The following is a 24,406-nucleotide window of genomic DNA, read 5'->3' as shown; positions in this document are numbered from 1 at the left end:
TCCTACCCACAGCATCAGGGGCTGCTGCAAGGATGCTCTTGGTGCTCTCCTTTTTCCCTGCAGCCTGGTCCAACCACACTTCATTGCAAACAGCAGTTAAGGCTGAGAGCTGGGGAACTGAGGGGACTCCAGAAGCCGGCAAAACCTGACTGGTCTCTCCTCTTTTACCCTGCCTTGTTCTACAGGAGTGGGGCCTCCCTGAAATTAATGCTCAGTAAATTTGGAGTAAGTAACTGCTGCTTCACAGGGTTTGCATTAAACCTTTATAATTCACCGGTGCCTGAGGTCATGGAGACGTGCTGGGGGAGATTTACAGTGTGCTTACCTTCTCCTAAGTGGCTGTGGCAACAGGACACCCGCTTTTCTGTTTCCCAGTGACTCCAGATCATTTTTTTTTTGGTGATGACAAGCTAAAAGGAAGCTATTTCTCAATGTCCCTGCATCAGGCTGGGCTCTGCTGATCTTGCAGCCACCCCAGCAGGCAGCTTCTCTAAGGGAAATTTGGGTGAAAAACTGGCACTAAATAACCTCAAATCCATCGTGTTCTCCCCGAGCCATTGTGGGACAGAAAGAAGTAAGATTAATAACTAATTCTTTGCCAGAGCAGGCGTCCTCTCAGGCTTGCATAGCAGAAAGGGCGGCCCTGGAATAGTCACTTTGCTGAACATAAGCTTGCTGGATGATAATGTGATTAACATTTGTAGCTGTGCTGGCTCAGATAAGGGTAATTAAATCTCACGCTTCAGGGTATAAGCTAATCACTTGTGGGGTCATTTTCTATATAATATTTATATATCTACCCCTTAATGAATATACTTGCCCAGGTGCTGTGAAGCAGGGTGTGCATCCGCTGTCAGTGTTGGGTGCAGGCAGGAAGCCCCATGTCAGCTGGTGCTTGGAATGTGCAATGGGAGCTGTACAGCTGCAGGGAAGGGTTGGTTTGCAGAGTCCATCCTCGAGGCCACGTCCTGTGGGAGCAGAGTGCCAAGGGAGGAAGCCACAGCTGACTGAGCTAAGGAGAAACTGCTCCTTCACCCAGCAGTGTTGCTAACAGGAAAATGAAATGCGTGTCAGCCACCAGCTGAGCTTTCTCTGCTGCAGGCCAGGATCCCACTGCCAGCTTGGCTCTGGCTTTGAGCATCTCAGCAAGGGGACATGGTGCCCCAGGGCCAGCAGGATGGTGCCATGGAGCAGAATCCAGCAGCCACGGCCCAGTCCTGGAAGACCAGAGCACTCCAGTTCCTCCCCAAAGCCTGCATTGTCTCTCCTCCCCACAAAGCCCATTTTGCCCTGGGATACTCTGGAGGCTTCCCATGGGCTGTGTGAGCTGCTGCCAGTGCTGCAGAGCACAGCAATGCAGCCCAGCGCTGCACCACAGCCCTGCTGCATGACCTTGGCTGTGTATTAAAGGTCACAGTCCATGAAAACAGGGCTGGTTTGTGTTTCTGGTTTCAGGAGGACAGGAGAACAGTGGCACAACAGGCTCTTGATGCCTGAGCCCTGCTCCTGGTACCTGAGCAGCTAATGATCGCTGTCACCCCACCAGCACCCCGAGACGTGGGAGATGCTCTCAGTTGTCTGTGTCATCCCAGGCAATGGGTGCATTGTAGGACTCCACTGAGGATGCACCAAGTGCCCATCAGAGCCAGAATTTTGAACTCAGTTTAATCTAGCAGCTGCCTTCCTCCTCAGCCCACCCTGCCAGTATCGGAGCTCGCTAAAGCCTTTGGCCATTTGACCTTTCCCAGCATCAGACCCATTTATATGGAATCAGTTCCCTCCAAGGCAGGCACGTGCTCTGGGTCAGATGCTGCTGGGAGAAGCTGTATTTCCTCGTGTAATGACTCAGTATCTGCAAAATGCCTTGGGAGATGCTCAGCTCCCCAGCAGGAGAGCGCTGTGCCGGGGAGTGGATTCCAAGTGCATGGCGCTGGAGAGAGCTGCGTGCTCACTGCTCCAGTGAGTCTTGGGCAGCTGTTCCATTGGGGAGGTGCCAGGGGCAGAAAAAGAGACACAGGAGGATGTTGTGGAGCTGGCAGGTTTGTCTGCATCCCACCTGATCCCACTGGGATAACCCTATGAACCCCACACCCGGCCCTGCGCCCCTGCAGAGGTGCCGGTGGCTCGGCCGTGTCCCAGCTGGAGGCACGTGTGGCAACATGTGCAGGGGCATGCTGTCACATCTCTCCTCTCCTCCATGTCCCTGCCCCTTGCAAGAGCCCCATGGCTTTGATCACAGCTTCCAGAGCGCAAAAAAGTCTGGCAGGAACTCTTTATTGTGCCTCCACAGTGAGCAGCGTGCAAGCCACAGGGTTATTGAGAAGGCCCCGTGGAAGAGGAGTTGCAGCCCTCTGCCGGCTGCCAATCCATGGAATGCTGTGCCCTGGGCAGCAGAGTGCCCTGCCTGGCATGTCCCCATCCCCATCCTGCCCCTTCAGGGCTCTGCAGAGGGACTGTGCTGTGCCCAGACCCTCTGCCCAGCGCAGGCTCCCCCTGCATGGCTTTGGCTCATCCCTGCCTTGGGATGGCAGGGAGCCTGGAGGCCTGGAGGTGGGGAGAGCTGGAAGAGATGCAGGGAGGGTTTGGTAGCAAGAATGCATCATGGAAGTGCTCCTGAAGTCCTGCCTTGCACTGCTGCTCCCTCCCATGATGGAAAAGCACATCGTGGGCATGTGCCCACTCCTTGGCTCCACTTGCCCCTGTTTTTCCTTGGCCTTTCGAGTGTGGAACAGTTGAACAAATGAACAAGAGAGACCCTGCAGAACGTGGCTGTTCAGTAAATACCTTCTCATAGAGGCAGCAGCTCTGAGCAGCAGCTGCTGTGTGCAGGTCCCCTCATACCTCAACTTCTCCCTCCTGAGCTGCCCAGGCACGGACCACCAGCCCTCGGGGCTGTCCTGCCTCATGGATGAGCTGGGGTATGCCCAGGGACAGCTGTTTTACGGGCTCATGGCAAGGGTGGGTGTTCTGAGACGGCTCAAATGGGGGCAGGAGGAGATGCTGCCTCTCCCTGTCTCCTCTGCCCGGTGTCAGGGTGCAGGGTGCTGGATGAACCTGAGCTTCTGGCATCCGTCTCCTCATGTGGGACAGCACTTGGGAAGGTTCCACCAGCTCCTCCTGGGAATCCCCTCCTGTTCTTCTCAGAGGTGGGCAGGTAGTGTCCCTCCTGGCCTGTGTGCTCATCCTGGTGCAGGATGGGGAGCTGACCTGTCAGGAAAGGGACAGTCCCCAGGCTCCCGGATGGCAGGCAGGCTGAGTGCAGCTGCATCCTGCTCTCCCAGTGCAGCATCTCGCTTCCCCATGGCTTGGGGATTTGGCAGTGCTAATGTTTTCCCTTTTCTGCTGAGGCAGAGCAGCAGAGACACCAACATCCTTCTTCCCCTGTTCCCTACCGACTTCCTTATTTTGCAGCCCTGCTTCCCACCACCCACATGGCTCCCAGCTCTGGCAGTAATTGCAGTTCCCCATTTGGAATTGCTGTGACAGCAAAGGGCTCAGAGCAGCAGAACACTCCACCATGGGGATCCCGTGCCCAGTGGGATCAATCGGAGGTTTGTGAGCACACTGTGAGTGAGAGGATTTTGCCCTCAGAAAAATAAAGCACTTTTGCTATTTTGCACTGAGGCAGTGCAGAAGGTGAGGCTTCTGAGAGGCAGTCAGGTGCTGGTGGCTCTGAAATGGGGGTGTAGCATGAGGCAGGCTGCCTCAGGGAAATCATGGAATGGTTTGGTTGGAAGGGACCTTAAAGATGCTCTTGTTTCAACCTTCCTGCTGTGGGAAGGGACACCTTCCACTAGACCATTTTGCTTAAAGGCCCATCCAGTCTGGCCTTGAACATTTCCTGTGCCCCATTCATGTGTCCCTGCCTTCAGATGCTCCTCCCTGTGCTCCTCTCCCGCCTTGGGGCTGGGAACATCCCCAGGCTGGTTGCACAGGGCTATGGCTTCCTGTTCACCTCTGGTACAGGTTGCAGTGACTACATCTTTGCCCCAGAGCAATGGGAGGATCCCAGGGATGTGCTCTCTGAAATCAGCATCTTGCTGTGCCGGAACCCATGGAGGTGTCCAGGATGTCCCCAGTTGTGAGATGACCACAGGATGGTGGATCATCCCCCCAGGGACAGGCTACAAGGGGTAAAACCAGGGTAGGTGAGTGAAATCAGCAGCTGTTTAAAGGAAAATATATTACAAAAAATGCAGCTGGGGCAAGCGGTGCCAGTCTGAACCTCCCCCAAGCTCCTGGGGCTGACCTGATTTTACAGGAACCTCCCTTTCTTCTGCTCTGCTGCCCTTTTGTCTCCGCACCCGGAGGCTGCGAAGCCTCCTGGCCTATATTTTGGCTCTAAGATCAATATTTAAAATCCCCCCTCCTGTTTCCTCGGCGCAGGCGCGAGGCATTTCGCTTACCGGGGGAGGCTCGTCTCCCAGAGACCTGTCTGTTCACCATTTCAAATAATTTCCCTGCTACCGTTGTTCTAGAAACAATTCATTAGGGGCCTATTATACAATGTTATACCTGCCAAGGTTAGAAAAGATCCTGCATGTGTGGTAAAATTGCACTGTGAGCTGTACACGAGAGTGGGGTTTTTTTGTGTCTGTCTGTAAAATGTGTTTTTTCTGCCTTTTGGAGAGCGACTCGCTGGGGAGGTGGGGTGAAAACTGTGGGGGTGATGATGCTGCCTGGGGAGCCCCAGCAGAGCTTGGTCACTGTCGACATGAAGGTGCTGCAGGTGTGGAAAAGGGGCAGTTTTGGGGTGTAGCAGCCATTCCTTTTTCCTTGCCCCCTCTCCAGGGGCCCACTTCGAAAATCTGGGCCAAACCCAGTGTCCGGGTCCCCCAGGCTGAGAGCAGTTCCATATTTCTGGAGCGCTAATGGAGCTGTGGTCCCTGGGGAGCTCATTAGGCATCACCTCAGAGGGCTGCACAGCCAGGGCTGCCTGGTGGGGAGGCTGCAAACCCCATCCCCTGGCAGGGCTCCTGCTGGAGGAGATGTCCCCTGCCCTCCTGAGCCGCCTGTCCCCGTGCCACCAGGGCGGCTCAGCCCCGCTGCCCGGCCGTGCCCTGCATCGTTGCTTTGCAGTTGTCTTTTTCTCTCTGCAGGGAGAATAACTTCATCAAGGACTTCCCCCAGCTGGCTGATGGCCTCCTGGTGATCCCACTGCCCGTGGAGGAGCAGTGCCGTGGTGTCCTCTCAGAGCCCCTTCCTGATCTCCAGCTCCTCACAGGTACGAGCTGCCCCCGGTTCAGGGTCACACAGGAGGAACAACCTCTTCTCCCATCCCAGTGTGGTTCCCGAGGGGCATCATCACCCCCTTTGTGCCATCCTTCCTACGTGCCTGGGGCAGAAATAATCTGAGGGATGTATGAGTCCATCCCAGCATCATCTCCATCCCTGTGAGCCCCTGGTAGTCACAGCCATCCCAATGTTGGTCCTGCCGGCAGTCCAGGGACCCCACAGCGTCACCACTGAAGTTTCCAGCCCTTCCACCACCCCATTTCTCTCCCCTGCAACATGGAGCAAGGTGGGAGAATTAAGCATTGAGCATGGCCAGCAGTGTCACCCACCTGCTTTTTCTTTTCAGGGGACATCAAGTATGACGAGGCCATGGGGTACCCCATGGTACAGCACTGGCGGGTCAGGAGCAACCTCTACAGGGTGAAGCTCAGTTCCATCACACTCTCTTCAGGTGAGGGATTCCGGGGGCAGGGAGGTGTGTGTCTGCACGGGTGGGTGGTGGTTTTCTGCCCCAAGCATCCCACCGACATTTCCCACCTCCGTGCTCTGTTCCCAGCGCTGCTGCAGAAGGAGGCAGGGAGATTTGCCTTCTTTTTTTACAGGGGGGAAACTGAGGCAGGGAGTTTGTGCAGCAAGAGGTGAGGTCAAAGCCAAGAGGAAGCCAGTAAGCAACGAACAGGAAGGATTTGTTTTGGGGTGGCTGTTTATGTGTACCCAAACCAGCCAGTCCCTTAAAAAAGATGGTTTCAAAAGGAATCAAAGCACTTGGAAAAGCAGGTCATATAAAGCAGGGAGTCACAGATGAAGAAGGGGTGGGTGGGAGGATCCTGCAAATGTCAAAACATTTCACTGCCACGTTTTTATAGCTACACATTTTGTTTCAGAAATGCCGAAACATTTTGTTGCGACCTGAAATGTTTTGCCTTTTCATTTCAAAATAGCATTTTTTTATTTAAAAATCAACGAGTTTTTAAATGCAGAGAGAAAGAAAAAAAAAAAGATTTAGTGCTAACAGGCTGCACAGCCCCAAAATGAAATAACCTGTTCGGAGCTGAAAAAAAATACGTGGGTTCAGTTCAAAATGAATTCCTCTGGCTTTTTTATTAAAACAGCCTTCTATTTCAATAAACCAACCAACCAACAAGCCAGATAATCTCATTTTGGTGACAGTTATGACGTATTTTCTTGCAGTATGTTTTCCGTTCCACCACTGAACCAAAACGGTGCTTTCAGCCAGCCCTTAGTGATGCTGAAGTGCTGTGAAGTCACCAGTGTCTCCAGGATATTTCACCTCCATAGAGCAGCCAGGGTCCGTGTCCTTGTCCCATGCCAGAGGTCCCTGCTGTCTGTATGGATGTTGCTCAAGTGATGCTCTGACCTTTGCACACCCACGGAGCTGCCACCAGCCCAGCCCAGCCCTGTACGTCCCTCTGGGCTGTCTCCAACTTTCCTAAAAATAGTTACCAGTCATGCTGGGTGTTTGCACTAGGGATGGAACATCTCTGGTTTTGGGTACAGCCAAGCAAAGGCCAAGCGCATCCTCTGGGGAGAGTGTTAATGATGTGCCAGCAGCCTGAAGAACAGATGAGCTGGCAAGGACAGAGTGTGTGTGTGTGTGTGTGTGTGTGTGTGTGTGCAAACGTGTTCACATGCACATCCCTGTAAAATTATCTGAGAAATCTCTAAGGGAAAGGAATCATAGAAGGAAGTCAGAGCCACAACCCAGGGTAATAACAGGTTGTGGATTCCAAAGGGTTGGGTGAAGGCAAAAGAGAAGGAAACGCACCCCTGTGGGGCCTTGTATGACCGGAGCAGGGAACCTCTGGGGCTCCTTCCCCTGCCTGGCTGACCTGCCCACGCCCTGCCTCCCTCCCACAGGCTTTGCAAACATCCTGAAGATCCTGAACAAGGACAGCAGCCGGGAGGAGCTGCTCTCCTTCATCCAACAGTTTGGCTCCCACTACATTGCCGAGGCACTGTACGGCTCCGAGTTCAGCTGCACCATCCACTTCCCCAGCAAGAAGGTCCAGCAGCAGCTCTGGCTCCAGTACCAGAAAGGTGAGGAGGGAATGGGCAAGGGGCAGAAACATCAGGTGTCGTGGGCTGGTTTCCATCCTTTCCCATACTGGTTGGGCTCAGGCAGGAGGCTTGTCCCAAACTGAGTGCCCAGTGTTGGGTGTCACATGTCATTGGCAACATCCCTGAGCCGCTCTGCCTGTTCCTGCTCTTCATCTTCCACACTCTGGCTCCATCCTTGCCCAGGGTGACCCCCTTCCCCACGGTGGCCCTCGTGTTCCTGGGGTCAGCTGATGGAGATGTGACATAAATGAGCTGTCTCTGAATGGCTTTGTTTTATTGCTTGTGACAATGACAGTCTTTAAGGAAGTGCATTAAATCAATAGCAGACTCATTGTGCTACACCATAAATAATGAGACACATCATTAAACAGGGCAATAAACTTCAGGACTTTGAAGTAATACAATTAGGTTATGTTTATAAAAACTGCCTTATCGCTGTAGCCTTCCATTTGCCAATTCATCTCTCTCCTCCAGGGAGTTGGGGATATGCCCTGGATCTGATATTTTTCTATTCAGAAAACATCTGTGGTGTATCACAGAGCCCACCTTAGGGCTGATGGTGACAGAGGTCATTCAGGGCACTTGAATCCTGCCCTGGTGGCACTGCCAACAGCTGCCTCTCTCCCTGGAACCCGGCGTAAAGAGGTGTTCTCCCACACGCCACCTCCCTTGCTCTTGGCTCATTTTCTTCTCCGTTTTCCCAGCGTAGCTCGTCTTGTAAGCGTATTTATAACACCCTGTGCTCATTTGTTTGGATTTTAAATAGTGATAAATGAAGTTTGCCATAGCAATGCCCCTGTTTAGCAGGAGAAGGCACGTGGAGGTGGGTTGTTTATGTACTCATGATGGTATTAATCACTCAGGAGCACTCCCTGCAATCCAGGGGTAAATGCATTGGTGGGGAGCAGCCCCCGAGTGCCCCATGATCCCAATGCCATCACCTGGGACCAAACCAAACCCAGAGAAGGCTTTCTCAGGAGAATGAGAGGTGGGAACGAGAGGTAGCCGCTGCAGACCAGGCCTGGCACAAGCATTGCCCACAGTGCTGGGGCCAGAGGGGACGTGAACAGCTCTGGATCACGGTGTGGGGAGACGGTGAAATATCTCCCATTCCTTCACTCCCACCTCCCCCATGTCAGGGACAGCAGTGGCTCAGGGCTCAGCCACAATGCCCCACAGTAGCACAGGTCCTGAAGGCAAAGCAGTGCCTCAGTGACAGACTAATTTCCTTTTTAGTCCATGGTATGCAGCCGGCTGAGGTGGATCCCTCGCTCCCCACCCGGGTCCTGCCCCCACTCCTGGAGCTGTGCCTGGCTCCTCTGGCATTTGTGGGGCATCCCGAGCATCCTTTCCCGCTGCCAGTGAAGCACCAAAGCACTCATGGTACTCCAGGGACCCCTGTGGAGTTGCCTGTAATGTCTGGACATAAACCTTTACTCCTGATTGTGCAGCACTTGGGCACTGGGTGCTGGCCCTGACCTTGTGTTTTGTGCGTGGCTCCATCTGTGGCTTTGGTAGCTGGTGGGGTCAGTGAGATTGAATTTTGGGGCTGTGGGCAATGCAGAGGTGACCAGTGTTGTATTCAGTTCTTTGATGGCCAGAAAATGCTCTTGGAAGGACATTAAGGATTTTCAGGGCTCTTGGGGAGATCAACTTGTGGACAGAGAAAGTGTCATGGGAAACCCAGGGCGCTGTCCCAGGGAAATCCCAGTTAGCCAAGAGAAAGAGCTTGCTGTTCATGGTTGATGGATTTTATTCCCAACTTCTCTACTGATTTACCCTCATTTTGCCAGCAACATAAGGCAGATCAGAATAAATAGCTCCAGCTAGACAGTTCTGGATGCCTTCTCCACTCAGAACAGCTCTGGCCTGCCGGGCTCCCCGCTGCTCACCAGCCCGTTCTGAACTGCTCAGTGAGCACACATATGCATCAGCTCTAATAAATATAAAAGCAGGGCCAGAATAACTGTAATTTGTTAGTGGACAAAACAGGTCACAAGAGGAGCGAGAGAGGAGAGTCTCAAGCTAATTGGAACGGCACCAACTCTTGAGAAGAATGCCCATTACGGGCTCTTTGCAGCACCGCACAAAATTATTTTAATATTTTAATCAACTTCATAAATCAAACGGCGGGCCTCAGGAGGAGGCCTCCAACAATAAAGGCACAATCTGCGCCTCGAGCCCTAATTGAAAACATGGTTTTGAAGAGAAGCTCACGCTGCTGGTGCCAGGGCAGGCGCTGGCTCCGTGCCGGGGCTGGAGCCACCCCAGTGCTGTCACAGAACCTGTGACGTGGGTCAGCATCTGCAGAGCTCTACCTCCTGCCAAGGCAGGGAGCGGGATCCGCCTCTGGCCAGGGACAGCACAGAGCCTGCTCTGCCTGGAGGAGTGACAAGTGTTCCCTTCATCCTCCTGCAGGTGGATGAGGAGAGTGTGGGGGGAAATGAGGTGAGAGCAGCCTGCCCTTGTTCCTAAGGATTTGCAGGAGTGAGTCCTGCAAGAGAGAGCCAGACAGGGACGGTGGCACGGCTGTGGCACATGGAGCACTGTGCTGCTTCAGGGCAGGCATGGGAGCATCCCCCGGGCTCCCTCACAGGAACAGCCTCACTCCGTGAGCACACCAAAGCAAACTCCAATTTTACTTCATGCAGAGTGATTAAAAACCCATTTTTTTGGGCTGCTTGCTCCGGCTCTGTGCAGCCAAGCAATACTTTTAACACATTGAGTGGCCTCCAAGCAGGGACCTTGAGATCGACCCAGCCATTGATCTGTGGCATGGGAGCCCACATCGCTTTTCCTCCCCGGCAGAGCCAGCACTTAACGCTGACGGCGCCTCATTAAGTCGGTAGCAGTTGTGTGGGGACCTTCATTTGGCAGCTGGGACAAACGTGATGTCCCCAGCCAGCTCCTGCTGGGCCTGGCAGGATGGAGGGAGACAGCTTTGTCACAGTGGTGCCATGGACTTCTGGAGAAACCAGTGTGGAGAACACCCTGGTGGGTAACAACCTGCTGGCTGCTGCTGAGCTGTGCCTCCATGGCATCCATCCTTCCTCTTTTTCTCCATTCTGTCCCCACAGTCACTAGGTTGGGGTGGACGAGGTGTTGGGAGATGACACAGCCAGGACAGCTGACCAAAACTGGGCTGTTCCTCACCACACCATAATAATAATAAACCTGGAGGTGGAAGCTGGGAGTCACCCCAGCTCAGAGAGTGATCCCTGCATCCAGCAAATCCCCCTGCTGGGAAGCACTTCATTCACTGATAAAATTCATCAGAGAGCTGGTTGCTCTGTGGTTCCTCGCTCTGGCTGGTGAGGAAGAGGAGAGCTTGCTTAGGGAAGAGGAAGAGCTGCTCTGAGTGCAAAATCTGAGATTTCTGCAAGAGCTATTCCAGTTTGCTTACTCCCACTGGAGAAGCCCAGCTGGGAAGCAGGAAGGGATGCTGATGGGCTCAGGATCTATGTGCCTGGGTGGGGGATATCCAGAGGGTTTCACTGCCCAGCTGGAAGGTTACTTTAGGTCTGCAGTGAGGGAAATGTTTGTTATTTCTTGAATTTCCTATGATCTCTAGGTAGAGTTTCCTTGGCTGAGGTTCCCTGGCCACGTTGAGTGCTCAGCAAGCTCAGCCTGTGGCTGCTGCAGATGGGAAAGATGTTCATGTTCCCTCTCAGTAATTGATTATTTATGGGAATAGTCCATGGAGGGGCTGTGTTCTGGCAGGTCCTGTCACATTCCCTAAGCCTTTCTGCTCCCTGCCCTCCCCAGTACTTGCTTCTCTTCCCTCAGACCACACTCCATGAACTGCATTTACCTGTAAGAGGTGACAGCTTTCATTCTTTCTTGTGAACTCAGCAGTTTTGACAGGAGATATTCATAAATCTCCTTCATAAAATTAAGGATAGGGCCTGGAGCTCTCCTAAAATAGCAGTCCATATTCCTCTGAGTGAGGCCTGTGGCTCCCTCCTGTCCTTTCAAGGCTCTGTTTGTCTTCTTTCAGGTCTGATACTGCCATTAACACAATTAAGATTGAACTAGTCCACAGGAACCTTTAGTTTTCCTTTCCTAGATGCAATCAGGTGCATTAAGAAAGCTGCAAAGCTACTTTTTCAGCTGTTAAAGGATATAATGGGCTTCCCTTATATGTGCTTGGTCAGAAGTAGAACACAGAATTTCCCTGGTTTTGAGATCTGTCTCTGTGTAAAACTACTCTATTACCTTTTAAACACTCTTTTAACACTCTCAATTACTTGGTTTATGTCATTATTACAAATTTGTAATTTCAACAGATTTCAACATTTTGTTTGGAGGAGGTAAAAACAATCTAGCTGGTTGCCATGAAATTTAGTTTGGACTAAAACATGTGCTGTGAGTAAGTCTGCTAAATGACCTTATGCACTGCTGATTGTAATCCAGAATTGCCAGGCAAGTGGAGTAATTAGTTGTGCAAAATGAAATAACTTTAAATCCTCGCATTGAGTAATGACCCAGAAAAATCACTTAAGCTCTACAATAGGAACAACTCAAAGCATCTGGCTTTATTTTTACTTTTGTAGCTCTACCCCCTTTGATGAGGAACAGGCTGTCCTGCTCATCCCTTCATTCCCTGGCTCCTGGTTTTGCCCAGAACAATGTCCATGGCTCAGCTGTTCTACCCTAAGAAATCAAAACCTGTGATAAAGCTACAGGGCAGGTCTAACAGCACCACACGGCAGCTGTTCTGCAAGGGCTGAATAATGTTTGATAAACCAGAAAGTCATACCTGTTTAAACAGCTGAGATGAGCCCAAGTGATGAAATCCTTCACCCAGATCAGCCAGGTGGCTGGACAAGGAGAGAACCTGCAGGTGCTGTGGATGTACCTCCTGAGGAAATGTCCCTGCTGACCACCCAGGAGCCCCTCTGGTACCACCCGACTTGGGGACAAGGCACCTCCACAGCTACACCTCCCACACTCAGTCACACCAGGTTTCCTCACCAGCTCAGCTCCCATGGCAGAGTGTTGGTCTAGAAATAATTTAATCACGGTACAACATCAGAAGAACAGCCCGAGCTGGCACCTCCAAGGAGGGGAACTACAAACAGAGGAAACCCAGGTGTTTTACACCCTCACAGTGTAAGTGCACCAAAATCTGAGGTCTTCTATGTGAGCCTATGGCTCCTGATGTGTCCAGTCACCTGGCTGCACCACAGGTCCCCATTGCAGACCATGGATGAGCCAGGGACACGGGATGGAGTTTTCAGCCAGGCTCCCACGTCCCGTTGAGCTCCCGGAGCCAGTGAACTCAAATCAGACTTCTGAAACATCAGGTGCCAAGGAAGACACTGCCCTTGAGGCAGTGTGAGTTAAGGTACAAAACCACAGCATTTGTTTATAAGGTGGGTAGGGAAGTGTCAGGAAAAGTTCCACGAGCCTGCCAAGATCAGATTTATCCTCAGCAGCATGACACATAAAAAGGGTCTCGCAGTCACTGTGCTCTACTCTAATCCCCACTGGCTGTAAAATCCAATCTGCCACCGAGGGGAGAAGATTAAGTGTTTTAATAAGAAAATGAGCCGTTCGCAATGCACTTTTAATTGGATCAATTTTTCCTTTATTACACAATCTTTAAAAACCAAACACATACGTATGACCAGACAAGCTCTTCCTCCAGATAGAGAGCAGGAGCCAAACTATTTCAACATAATCCTTAATTACTCCATTTCACCTCGTTTGGCAGATGATCATGACACTGTGTGGGAGCACCGTGGCAAGAGGAGCTCTGTAAAATCATCTCACAGTCGAGCTTTGTCAGGGGATGTGCAGACCCTGGGTGAGGGACAGCAGGTTCTTCTTTTTCCCTTTTCTCCCTGAAACCCCAGACTGGAAGAGTTGCAGGCAAGACAGAGCCCCAGGCGCCGACTGCAGTGTCCTGGCCCACCAGTGCCTCACAGGGTGGTGTTATTTTTCTTAATTCTCTGAGTGAGAAACAGATGACATTCACTTTCTTTGAACTTTGTAACCAAGAACAGGCTGGAGTAACTAACTGCTCGGTTTACTGAACCAGCTTTTAATTTTTTTCCTTTTTTATTTATTTTTTCAAGCACTCCAGGAAATGTTATTGCTAGTAGTTGTGCTGTCTATTGCAAAAAAAAACAAAAACAAAAAGAAAACAAACCACGGGAACAGAAAATTACAGAGGTACATATTATCATAGATAATATTGCTTTAATTATTCAGGTCCATGGTAGCCTCCTGTGTGGTGCAGTTCTTGGAAGCAGGAGAAATGTTTAAAAGAAACCAGAAGGAGAGGAACTGCCGTTGTCATAAAATTGGAAAAATGCCTTCAGTTACAATGTCATGAACTGCAGCACAGCCCAGTAATCACCATCACCTCCCCAAAACACACATTCAGGATGAGAAAGGCTCCTCAAATTGCTGTCACATGCCTTGGGCAACTGCCCCTCCCACCCAAAAAGAGCAGCAGAGAATGTGAATAGTAAAAGCTGTAGCCTTGGCGAGCACACGGAGCAGCTCAGGGGAGCTGAGCCCCCTCAGCACCATCAACCCCCTCGTGTCTTAGCTCCCTTCTCCACAAGCTACTTCCAGCACATTATAGCAGGAGAAACTGGAATTTGCCCTGATGGCAGCTCCACCACAGCTGTGTTTGCGTGCTCACTCCTTCAGCATTGGCTGAGCACAACAAAGAGAGGGGAAAAAACCCCAAATCCCACCAAAATCTGCTTCCAGCGCTAATTCTGCAATCCCTTTAACTGCCAAACATCCAGCTAGAGCAGCAGCAGCTCACCAACCTGTTTCTCTTTGCTGTTTCAGCAGGGAAAAGTATATGGGCTTAAAAGAAAAAAAAAATCACCTGTTGCAAACATGTTGTAGGACAAGTAGCAAACAATTTGCTGGAGCATGGCAGCCACCATAAAATCAGCTTTTATATTGTCTGTCGTGGCCCCAAATTTGCAACTACGTTGTTGATGGCAACAAATAAATGCACTGCAGTGTAACTATTATCTGTGGCAGATTAACATGCTACCACTGTGCCCTATTTAAATGCATCTTTCCTTCAATAAACTATTCTGGGCGAGCAGCACCACACTGAGGAACACATTTATCAGCCAGGAGAGCAGCGCTGTGGGGGCCTTGGTTCACACAGCTGCAGTTTTGTGCTTCATTTGGCCCAAAGCCTTGATGAGCAGCAACTCTGGTGCCTGCTGGTGTCGTGGAAAAGAGAATTACAAAAAAAAAAAAAAAAAAAAAAATCTGAGGAATGCAGTGTTTTGCTGTGCAAGGGAAAAAAAGGTAATGCACCAATGGATGTGTTTCCAAGTCTTAAAAAAAACAGAAATAGTCCCCCCTGCCCATCCTTATCTCAGAAGTGAGTAACTTGCACAGAGGAGGTGCAGATGAGTGGAAACCTATTGCTAAATACAGTGCTCTGGAATGCAGAGTAGTGAAGTGCAGGTGAACATACAATACATCGCATTTAATCTCATTTCCTACAATCTCCCAATCTTACTCCCCCAGCTCTTCCCCCTTCCCCAGGAAGTTTTAGATACCAGATAGGCCTTCCAAAGACAGTTTCCAGGATACATTTAATAATAAAACAACAGTAAATAGCAACCCTAGGTTTCCCCTCTTTATTTTTTTTTCCTCCAGCCCCCTCCCTTTTTATCCCATTCTATCTAGCAAAACTCTGATTAGTAATAAAACCCCTGTCTTCTTACAACTCAGAAATAAAGAGGGCAATTTTCTGGCTCAGCTCGGTCTCCCACAATTGCACAGTACTCACTTCACATGGAACAGACACAATTCACAAATGGCACGACAGGGCAATCTCCTGAAACACCAGAAAAATGGGAGAGACAACCCTGCCTCGTCAGGGTGGAAGCAAAGCTTCATCTCTGTGCAGTTGAAGAGGCCATTTCGTTTTATGCAGTGCTGCAAGCACAAATTGCTCTCTCTAGGAGTTGCCCAGACAACTGCTATCCAGTTCCCTGCAAGTACCACAGGATTGCCTCGGCTAGTTCTCTAAGGGAAGGCGATTTAGAGCAGTCAGTCAGTGTTTATGGCACAAAGAAAGACACAATGGTTGAAGCTGGAAGTGTACGAGATGTGGCATAAGGAGGTGAAGGGGTTTATGAAGTGACCAGTCACAGGAACCAAGACTGCAAAGGATGGATGATCCTTTCCGCCACGTTTGTTCTTATTTGTATGGATTTTATATAAAAAGGAAGAAGAAAAAGCAGACCACCACCACCACAAAAGCTATTTTGTTTCTAAACGCAGAACATGATGACCTCTATGCCAAATCCCCTTCAGTTATGGCACAATCTTCCTGAAGGCTTGACACTGGTTCCCGTCGGATTGCAAGGAGGCTGCAAGAATCTCCACTGCCAAGACAGGCTTTGCTTGCAACCAAGCCTTTAAGGGGTGGAGTATCTTCTCAGGTGGTAACTGTAGATCTTAATGCAATGATCCCAACAGTCCAGCACCAGCAGCTGCCCTTTGGGAGTAATGGCAATGCCCACCGGGCAGGTGAGTCCCTCCCGGATTAAGATGTTGTAGCCACCTCCTTTAGGAAAATGCAGGATTTCCTTACGACTGCTGTCAGCAACGATCAGGTCTCCCCTGGAATCAACGCACATCCCAGCAATGCACCTGAAATCCTCATTCTCGGAGAAGAAATGGCTGATCTGGCGCCCCAGCTGCCCATCTGGGCCCACGGAGCCGATGGAGAAGCCTCCTTCCAAATGGTGCTCGTACTGCCGGTTCTCCAGGTTGAGCCCCAGCCCCTGAGTGAAGTAAATGGTCCCTTCGGCGTCGCAGGTGACAAACTTGGGGCGCACGGCACTGCACAGGCAGCTGTACTTCACCACGCCCACGCCACGGTCCACGGTGAAGCACCAGAGCTTCCCCCCTTCCACGTCGGTGACGACGAACTGCCCCGAGGGCAGCGCGGCGATGCCCCAGGGCTTGCTGAGCTGGCTGCGGTGACACGCCACGCAGTGCCCGTCCATGGTGTACACCTTGACCGAGTTGTCGTAGCTGTCCGTCACGCCGATCAGCCCGTGGCAGTTCATGGTGACAGAAAGGGGCGTCAGGTTGGGCAAGTCTGCCCCAAGGAAGCTCAGCACGAAGCTGTCGATGCCGCTGGGGCTCCGGCGGATCTCCTTCAGGAAGCCCTTGCGGGTAAAAACCTGGATTCGGAAGTTGCCCCGGTCGGCCACGAGCACCTCGCCCTGGCTGGTGACGTGCAGGCTGACGGGGAGGTTGAACATCCCTGGCAGGCTGCCCTTGGAGCCCATCCGCTTGATGAAGGAACATTGCTGGATGCTTGCGGCTGCTTCAGGTATCCTTGGCTTGGCTGGCGAGGAATGGGGGGTACAGCTGGGCTCCTCTTGCACCAAGTCAGGCTCCCTAAATGGCACAAAGGAGGATGCTGCGTGCTCCATGAGCGACTCCTCCACGTTAACGGTCCGGGGCTTCTTCACCACCTGCCCGATCTGCAGTGGTCCCACATGGCTCACCTTAAGGAGCTCCACCTCCTGCAGAGTCAGCTCCCTCGGGAGACTGTTTGTCAGTTCTGGTTCTTCCTCGTCTGCTGCCTCCTCCAGGAGAGCTATATCCCCCTGCTTTATTTTGGCAAGGAAGTAGTCACAGCGAGACATTATCTGCACTTCTGCTAAGTTCAGCAGGTAAGCTTGCTCCTCCATCACCTGGTTGTTTATCTTCTCCACTTCAGACAACGAGGTGGTGAAGAACTTGCGTGACCTGGCCAGTTCTTCCTGGATCTTGCGCTCCTCTTTGCTGTACTCCTGCAGCACCGCTTTGTATCTGGATTGCAGGTCTCTTGAAACATCCTCCAGAGCAGCTTTCCTCTTCTGAAGATCACCCATGAGCTCCCGCAGCCTGGCAAGCCTCGTCCCAAATTCCCTCCTACGCTCCTCAGCAGCCTCTTTGATAGCAATGACTCTGTGTCCTGGGGGCATGTGTGAAGCCTCCTTGCAGGGCTCGCACAGAAGCAAGCTACAGCTCTTGCAGAAGTGTCTTGGCAGCCTCCTCCCGCAGACCTTGCACATGAGCAGTCCCACCACTTCCCCCAGGCCGGCTGTGTCAATGATCTTCAGCACGGTGAGGTTGTCAGTGAGCTGAGCCAAGCTGGTGATCCGCGTGATCTTGCTGCAGAAGGGGCACCGGATCCCGTTGATGCTGTTGGCCAGGAGCTTCTCCAGGCACTGCTTGCAGATGGTGTGCCCGCAGTGCAGGAGCTTGGGCCTCAGGTGCTCCTCGGTGAAGGACTCCATGCAGATGGGGCACTCCAGGACTTCTCGCAGCGCATCCGAGTTGAGACAAGGGGCGGCAGCCATGGTGTTCCCAGGCAGCTTTATCCAGCACAGTGCCTGGTGCTCACATCTATTCCAAGGTGCTCCGATTCTGTCCAGAAAGAAAAAAGGGAAATGTGATTTATGTCACCACCAGCAGTTATGTATACGTGCAATTTATTTCTGACTTATCGCCTAACCCTGCAGAAAAAGAAACCCAGTTAGCTTTTCCATGCTGGGAAGGATGGATTAGTCATAGCTAATCTCAGAGTGGGCAAATTTCAAAACTAACTTGCAGCTCCCAGTGCGATGAATTATTCACTTCCAAAATTTGTAAAGTAGCACTGAAAAAAGTGTAATGGCACCAATATGGAAGGCCAGTAGATATTGATGACTGAATCATCTCCTCATGGTGCCCATCTCCTGCTGCCAAGCCTCTGAGTTTACATAATTTACTGAAACCCAGCGAGATTAAACCAGGCATTCAAAATGTTGTGCATCAAAGGAGGAACCAGATGGTGTGATGCTTTAGGACATTAATAGATCACCTCTGGAGACCTGCATTCATATGTGACATCAGATACCAACAAAATAAATGTGCTTGGTTCACTCTGCTTTGCTAGAGAGCCAAAACACATTTTCAAGGTTTCATACATTTGCCAGGAAGTGAAAGTAGCAGGAATGCTCTTTCGGTTTCCACTCCTTCTGGGGGTGACTGTGCACGCTGAAAACACACAGAGAAGGTTTGATGCCAGTGCAGCTCAGTAACCTCTGCCATGCTGCAGCACGCTTTATGCCAATTAAACACAGCTCAGGCAGGTATTAGCAATAATGGAGTTAACAGACAACTCCAAACATACTCCCGGTGTTCACTATTAGCTCCTGAACTCAGCTTTAACTGCATTTAATTTCTCCTCGTTTCACAATCTCGCAGCGTTGACCTCGTTCTCATCCCCTGGTTCAGTTTTACACCACTCTGGTTGCTGTTCAGCTTCAATCCAGGTTTCTCCACCCTCACATCCCTCCCAGCAGGGAGCAGATCCCAGCAGCTCTCCTGCCAAAGCAGCCATCCATTCAAAAGGAACAGAACAGGGCTCACATCATTAAGTTATTATTCACTAGACTGGGTTTCAAATCCTTTGCTATTGTACTGCTTAGCCACTAAAAAATAGGGAAGAAAACCTTTCTTCTAGGGAAGAGGAGGAGGACAAGGAAGTAGTTAGTCTTTGAAATGAAGAGAGAGTGGCAGAGGGATGTGAACACACAGCTCTCTCTGAGAAATGGCTGCATGCACACAGCATCCTCACTTCCCTGCTGGGTCTGCCTCCATCCTCCTTGGGAAAGAGGCTGTGGATTTCAGTTTGCTGTGTGTTCCTGTGCAGAAAAAAACAACTGCAAGGAAGAGAAGTTCTTTATGCTCATACAGAAAAGAAAAAAAAAGCCCCCTAATTTTAATTTGTCAGTTGCAGTTCAGAGTCCTTTAAAGCCCATATTTCAGGAAGGGATTCAGTGTTGTGGCAGAATCTCCAGGCACCGTGCTGGGATCAGCTCGACAGTGGCAGGTTGAGTATCACAGCCCTGGCCCTGCGGAAGCAGAAACCTGGGCACTGCCATGGAGAACAGAACCCTTCCTCTGAGGGAGGAAAAACCTGTGATTTAAAATGATTTTTAAAAATGAAACACAGGATACCAGGTTCATTATTCTTACTTCCCTTGGTAACACGTCAAAAGATTTGCTTAGGGAAGGATGCAGGAGCAGCACAGGCACCAGGTACTGAGAGTTACATTAAAAGCTACCTTTAAAACAAGTATTTTCATTAAAGAACAACAGTGGATGGGATTTTAAGTCAGGCTGGGCTTTTGGAGAGCTGATTTGTATGACATTCTTTTCATACATAACCCCCTTTATCGGAATGTCAGCATGCCCTCAGTAATGGGACATTATTTTTTTTTCCTTTTATCTCCCTCTCACACTCAGCTGTGCCTCCGTGGAAGTTTCCTTAACAGCGGGTTGTTCTTGCGTGTCGGTCCCTCCCGGGGCAGCTCCTCTGACGCAGAGCAGGGTATTACAGAAAGCCTCAGCTGAGGATCAAGCCATAAAACCGTGAATTATGCGAGTTTGGTTTCCTTACATTCAGAAGAAATTTCCTGCCGTGGTTTCTCTTGTCACCCGGTAGTTTTTAGTGAGTGTCTGCGGTGAGAACACCGGCTTCACTTGTAATTCAGAGCTCGTGTCATTAACGAGGGAAAATAATGGGGAAATGCTGCAAAATAAGCGCCGCTGACAGGAGCTGCCACAACAACAAAACCGGCAGGACAACCCCTGGGTTTGGGGGGTGTTTCACTGAAAAATCCAAGGGTTTGGGTTGGAAGGACCTTAACGATGACCTAATTCCACCCCCTGCCATGGGCAGGGGGAACACGTTCCACCAGGCCGGGCTGCTCGAAGCCCGTCCAGCCCGGTCTTGGGCATGGCAGGGATGGGGCAGCCATGGAGTGACCTGTGCTGGTGTGTGACCACCGTGTCCGCACAAAGCACCCGCCCTGAGCCCCGTCCGGCCGCGGGGTCAATGGCAGCGGGGCCCGCTACGAGCCGCTCTGCCTCGGCCGCCGCGCCGGTACCGGGGGGACCGAGCCAGGCGGTACCCTCGCTCAGCGCGGCACACCCCGCAGGGCGCGGCCCTCTAGCTCCCTTCTATTCCCTCCGTGCCAATCCGTCCTCTCCATTCCGTCCCCTCCCGTTCCCTCCATCCCGTCCCCTCACGCCGCCCGCCCGCCCGGGGGTCCCGCCGTGCCCGCCCCGCCCTGCAGGGGGCGCCGCCGCCGCCGCCCCGCGCGCGCGCTCCTCACCTGCCGCCGCTCCGGGCCGCGCCGCTCCCGGCGTGCGCCGCGCGCCGCGCGTCACGTGGGCGCGCCCGCGGGGCCTGCCGGGAGATGTAGTCCGGGCGCGCCGCGGCTGGCGGTAGATGGGGGGACACCGGGGGGGACACCGCGGGGACCGCGACACCGGCATGGGGGGGCTGTGGCGGAGGGAAGGGGCCGCGGGATTGACCTCGCTCTGCCGGGCCTCTGCTGCTGCTCGTTGTGAAAGGAAAGGTTGAAAGTAACAAAGGGGAAGCAGGAACGTCTTTGCAGTTTTCACTGTCCTTTCCCCGATCAGCCAGTGCTGCTGCGGGATCAGCCCCTTCCCTTTCCCCTTCTCCTTCCCTTTTCCCTTCACCTCCCCTTTCCCCATTCCCTTCCCTTCTCCTTTCTCTACTGTTTCCCTTTCTTTGCCTTGTTCATTTCCCTTGCCTTGCATTCCCTTCTCATTTCCCTTCCCTTTCCCTTTTTCCATCCCCATTCCCTTCCCCTTTCCCCCTCCCCTTTTCCCTTTTTCTTTCCTCTTCCCTTCCCCCAGCAGGTTCCTGAGTGTTTAATGGGTTTTGCATCACCTATTGGAAACGTGTGTTTCTCCTTTCACACCGTGCATTGGAGCAGCCCGTGGACTCCAGGACAAAAAGGAGTATTTTTGGGTACAGCTGCAGCTGTGAGCAGACATTGCAGCCTGGCAGCGGTAGCCAGAGGCAGGGATTTGGCCACTGGCTTATGCTTGGGCTCTGCCCCATGTTTCCTGAAGCCAGTATCACCATCAGGAGTGCTGCTCCCATTCCAGCCTCATTTTTGCTTGGATGTCATGAACCTGCTTTAGAGATGGCAGAGGGACAAGTTCTGCTGTAACCCTGTGGGGCTGCACAGCAAACTGAGGACTGGCAGGGCTTGAGGCTTCCTCTGGGAGCAAGGAGAAGCCAAGGGAATTGTGTCCTTCACACACCACTGGTGCCACAGGCAGCATCTCGTGGTCAGGGCTGACGTGCCGCTGGAGGTCTGGAGGCTCAGGCTCGAAGGAATTCACTACCTGGGGAAGAGGCAAGTCCTCTGTTTAACCATTTCCCAAAATCCCTCCATGTGCCTCTCCGCCTGCAGCGCTTTTCCACTGCTCACCCGCTCCGGCTGCCGCCGACCTGCGCTGAGGGGAGCACTTGCATAATGCAGCAAGTCTTGCCACCTTCTGCTCTTGATGGTTTTTCCACTTTGTTTAGGAGAGAATAGTTCATTTGGAAAGGATCTAGATCCCTGGAGCAGCAGGGGTCAGCAGTGTGGGCAGTGGGTGCATTCAGAGGCAGCAAGAGCAGATGCGATGCCTGGCCAGGGCTGCAGAAGAAAACAAGTGAGATTTCCAGTCCCCTGTTTCAAGCCCCAGAGGTTCCCTGGGGGTGTTGCTGTGCACAGGGAGGGGACACAGGGTTCACTCCCGGTTCCTGGCCTCACCAGGGAAATGCTTTTTCAGTCCCTGATATTTGGGGAAGAAAAATGGTTGCAAACATTGAAACCAGGGTGGTCTGGCAGATCTTGTGAGGCCACCCACACCTGAAAATGAACAGTGTGAGGAGAAAACAATGGTAGAAGTAGGAAATCATCTTCCAATGCATCCTGGGGAGAAAACAAAGGACTCTCTGGATTTAATTAGAGGTGACAATGACGAGCTGATGATGCTACCCATCATGTGTGAGGATGGGGACCCTACATGACAAAGAAGGATGGGAAGGTTGTCCAGCCCAGGATCCTGGTCACCCTGACCCATGGACAAGGTGGCGTGTCCCAAGGGGCTGCCCCATGCTGGTAGCAAGAGATCCAGCTGGCAGGCTTGGGAAGGTCTCAGCCATCCCATGGGAAAGGGGCATGCAGGTGTGTTGGAGCAGAGAGGGAGCCAGCTGCTATGGAAGGGAGATTTGGGGGATCATGGAGCCACCCTTGTGGGACCAAAGTGTTTTGGGGGCAGGGGAACAAGCCCTGAGATGCTGCCAGGGCTTGGATGAGCAGGGCAGAGCTCTGGGCGCTCTTCCTGGGATACAATGCAGGCACTGGGGGGACACTGGGGACTGTGCAAGATCTGCCGAGCCAGTTCCTTTGCCAAAGCTATGTTACAGGAGATACTTTCAAAATCCCCTTTTACAGTGGGCTATCAGAGGTCTCTAAGAGCTCTTAGTTTTTTCTTAATACCTCGGGCTTGCAAGTGTGTAAATGTCTCATCTGAAGCTGAGGTGAGATCCTGCCTGTCCAACCTGCAGGCAGCAGATTTGATCTGCCCCAGATTCTCTGTGCTGGTAGCTTTGGGATCATCCCCGGGGCAGGGGGGCTGTGGCAGGCTGAGGGTCACATGTGCCAGCAGTCACAAGCACGGTGGGGCAGCTGTTCATACCTTGGTGTTGGATGTCAGGGTTGTGTTTAATTGAGTTTGGTTAATCAGCTGGGAGCAGCAGGCACGGTGCCATCAGGGAGAGGGGGGTGTAAAGAGGGGCAGAGGCAGAGCGGACATAAAGATATTCTTTGTTGGGAACTGAGGTGACAGGACAAGGAGTTTGTACAAATTGAAACAGGGAAATTTAGGTTAGATATTGAGAAGAAATGTTCTGAGGGTGATGAGGCCCTGGCACAGGTTGCCCAGGGAGGTTGTGGCTGCTCCATCCCTGGACCTGCTCAAAGCCAGGTTGGATGGGGCTTGGAGCAACCTGGTCTAATGGCAGACATCCCTGCCCATGGCACGGGGTTCGAACGGGATCATCTTTAAAGTCAATTCCAGCCCCTTCACATTCTATAAACGGGAGATTAAAAGGGATCACGGAGCCTCACACTCGGGCGTTTATCAAGCACCGACACCCAGGGGCTGTTACACATTCGCTGTGCCGCGCTCCCCTCCCCGAGGCTGGGTGAGGACGGAAGGATGAGACCCCGCGGGTGGCGGGGAGGGGCCACGGGGCGAGGGCGGCGGAATGTGCCGCATCCCGGGATGGTGTGCTGCATTCCGAGGTGATGTGCTGCATCCCGGGATGGTATGCTGCATCCCGGGATGGTGTGCTGCATCCCGGGGTGATGTGCTGCATCCCGGGGTGATGTGCTGCATCCCGGGATGGCGTGCTGCATCCCGGGATGGTGTGCTGCATCCCGGGATGGTGTGCTGCATCCCGGAGTGATGTGCTGCATCCCGGGATGGTGTGCTGCATCCCGGGGTGATGTGCTGCATCCCGGGGTGATGTGCTGCATCCCGGGATGGTGTGCTGCATCCCGGGATGGTGTGCTGCATTCCGAGGTGATGTGCTGCATCCCGGGATGGTGTGCTGCATCCCGGGGCGATGTGCTGCATCCCGGGGCGATGTGCTGCATCCCAGAGTGATGTGCTGCATCCCGGGATGATGTGGTGCATCCCAGGATGGAGTGCCGCGTCCCGGGATGGTGTGCCGTGTCCTGGGACGATGTGCCGCATGCCAGGATGATGTGTCCCGTCCCGGGATGCTGTGCCCCGTCCTGGGATGGTGTACCTGGTCCCGGGATGCTGTGCCGCGTGCCGGGATCCCAGCGCCGTCCTGCCGCGGTGCCACGAGAGGGCAGCAGGGCCCCACGGACCGGCACGGCCAGCGCTGCCCCGCCGGGCCGGGCCCTGCCGCGGGGAGGGTCCGGCGGGCGGCTCCGCGCCACCCCCGCAGTGCCCGTCCTGAGCCCCGCGCTCGCCTCCTGCAGCCCCCCGGCCACGCTGAGCACACGCCTTCGCCCAGGGAACGGCATTCCCACGTGGCATTCGTGCCGCGTGTCCCGAAAGTCGCGAAGCAGTTCCTCGGGAGTAATCGATTGCCCAACCCATGCTGAACTCTGGGTCTGGGGTGTTGGTGGTTTAGTTGGGATGGTGTTTCCCCCTCAGCTAGGGCTGGAATCACAGAATGGTTTGGGTTGGAAGGGACCTT

At 52.6% G+C, this 24,406-nt stretch overlaps 2 protein-coding genes across 3 annotated transcripts in view; one reads left to right on the top strand and one right to left on the bottom strand.

Annotated features, from left to right (window-relative positions):
- The window catches only part of ASTN2 (astrotactin 2), a 318,226-nt gene that overhangs the window by 197,170 nt on the left and 96,650 nt on the right, over positions 1-24,406 (top strand). For both annotated transcript variants that reach the window (XM_066201587.1, XM_066201588.1), the window contains exons 14-16: positions 5,100-5,224; positions 5,582-5,686; positions 7,114-7,293. In XM_066201587.1, coding sequence (XP_066057684.1) covers positions 5,100-5,224; positions 5,582-5,686; positions 7,114-7,293 — 410 coding nt within the window. The remainder of the gene's footprint in view (positions 1-5,099; positions 5,225-5,581; positions 5,687-7,113; positions 7,294-24,406) is intronic.
- Positions 12,863-19,619, bottom strand: TRIM32 (tripartite motif containing 32). The gene is made up of 2 exons (XM_066201590.1): positions 19,600-19,619; positions 12,863-17,739 (listed from the first exon to the last, which is right to left on the bottom strand). Exon 2 carries the CDS (start codon positions 17,670-17,672, stop codon positions 15,729-15,731), a length of 1,944 nt encoding a protein of 647 aa, XP_066057687.1. The 5' UTR covers positions 17,673-17,739; positions 19,600-19,619; the 3' UTR covers positions 12,863-15,728.

Source organism: Chamaea fasciata, unplaced genomic scaffold (assembly GCF_029207755.1).
Source record: "Chamaea fasciata isolate MVZ Bird 193981 ecotype frontalis unplaced genomic scaffold, bChaFas1.0.hap1 SCAF_20, whole genome shotgun sequence".
In the NCBI taxonomy this organism is placed as follows: Eukaryota; Metazoa; Chordata; class Aves; order Passeriformes; family Sylviidae; genus Chamaea; species Chamaea fasciata.
The sequence above is the reverse complement of the archived record's forward strand: the minus strand, read 5'-3'. Positions and strand labels throughout refer to the sequence as shown.

What these genes read in the sequence shown, in the direction of transcription:
- TRIM32 (XM_066201590.1), bottom strand. Translation starts at nt 17,672, where the DNA reads ATGGCTGCCGCCCCTTGTCTCAACTCGGATGCGCTGCGAGAAGTCCTG.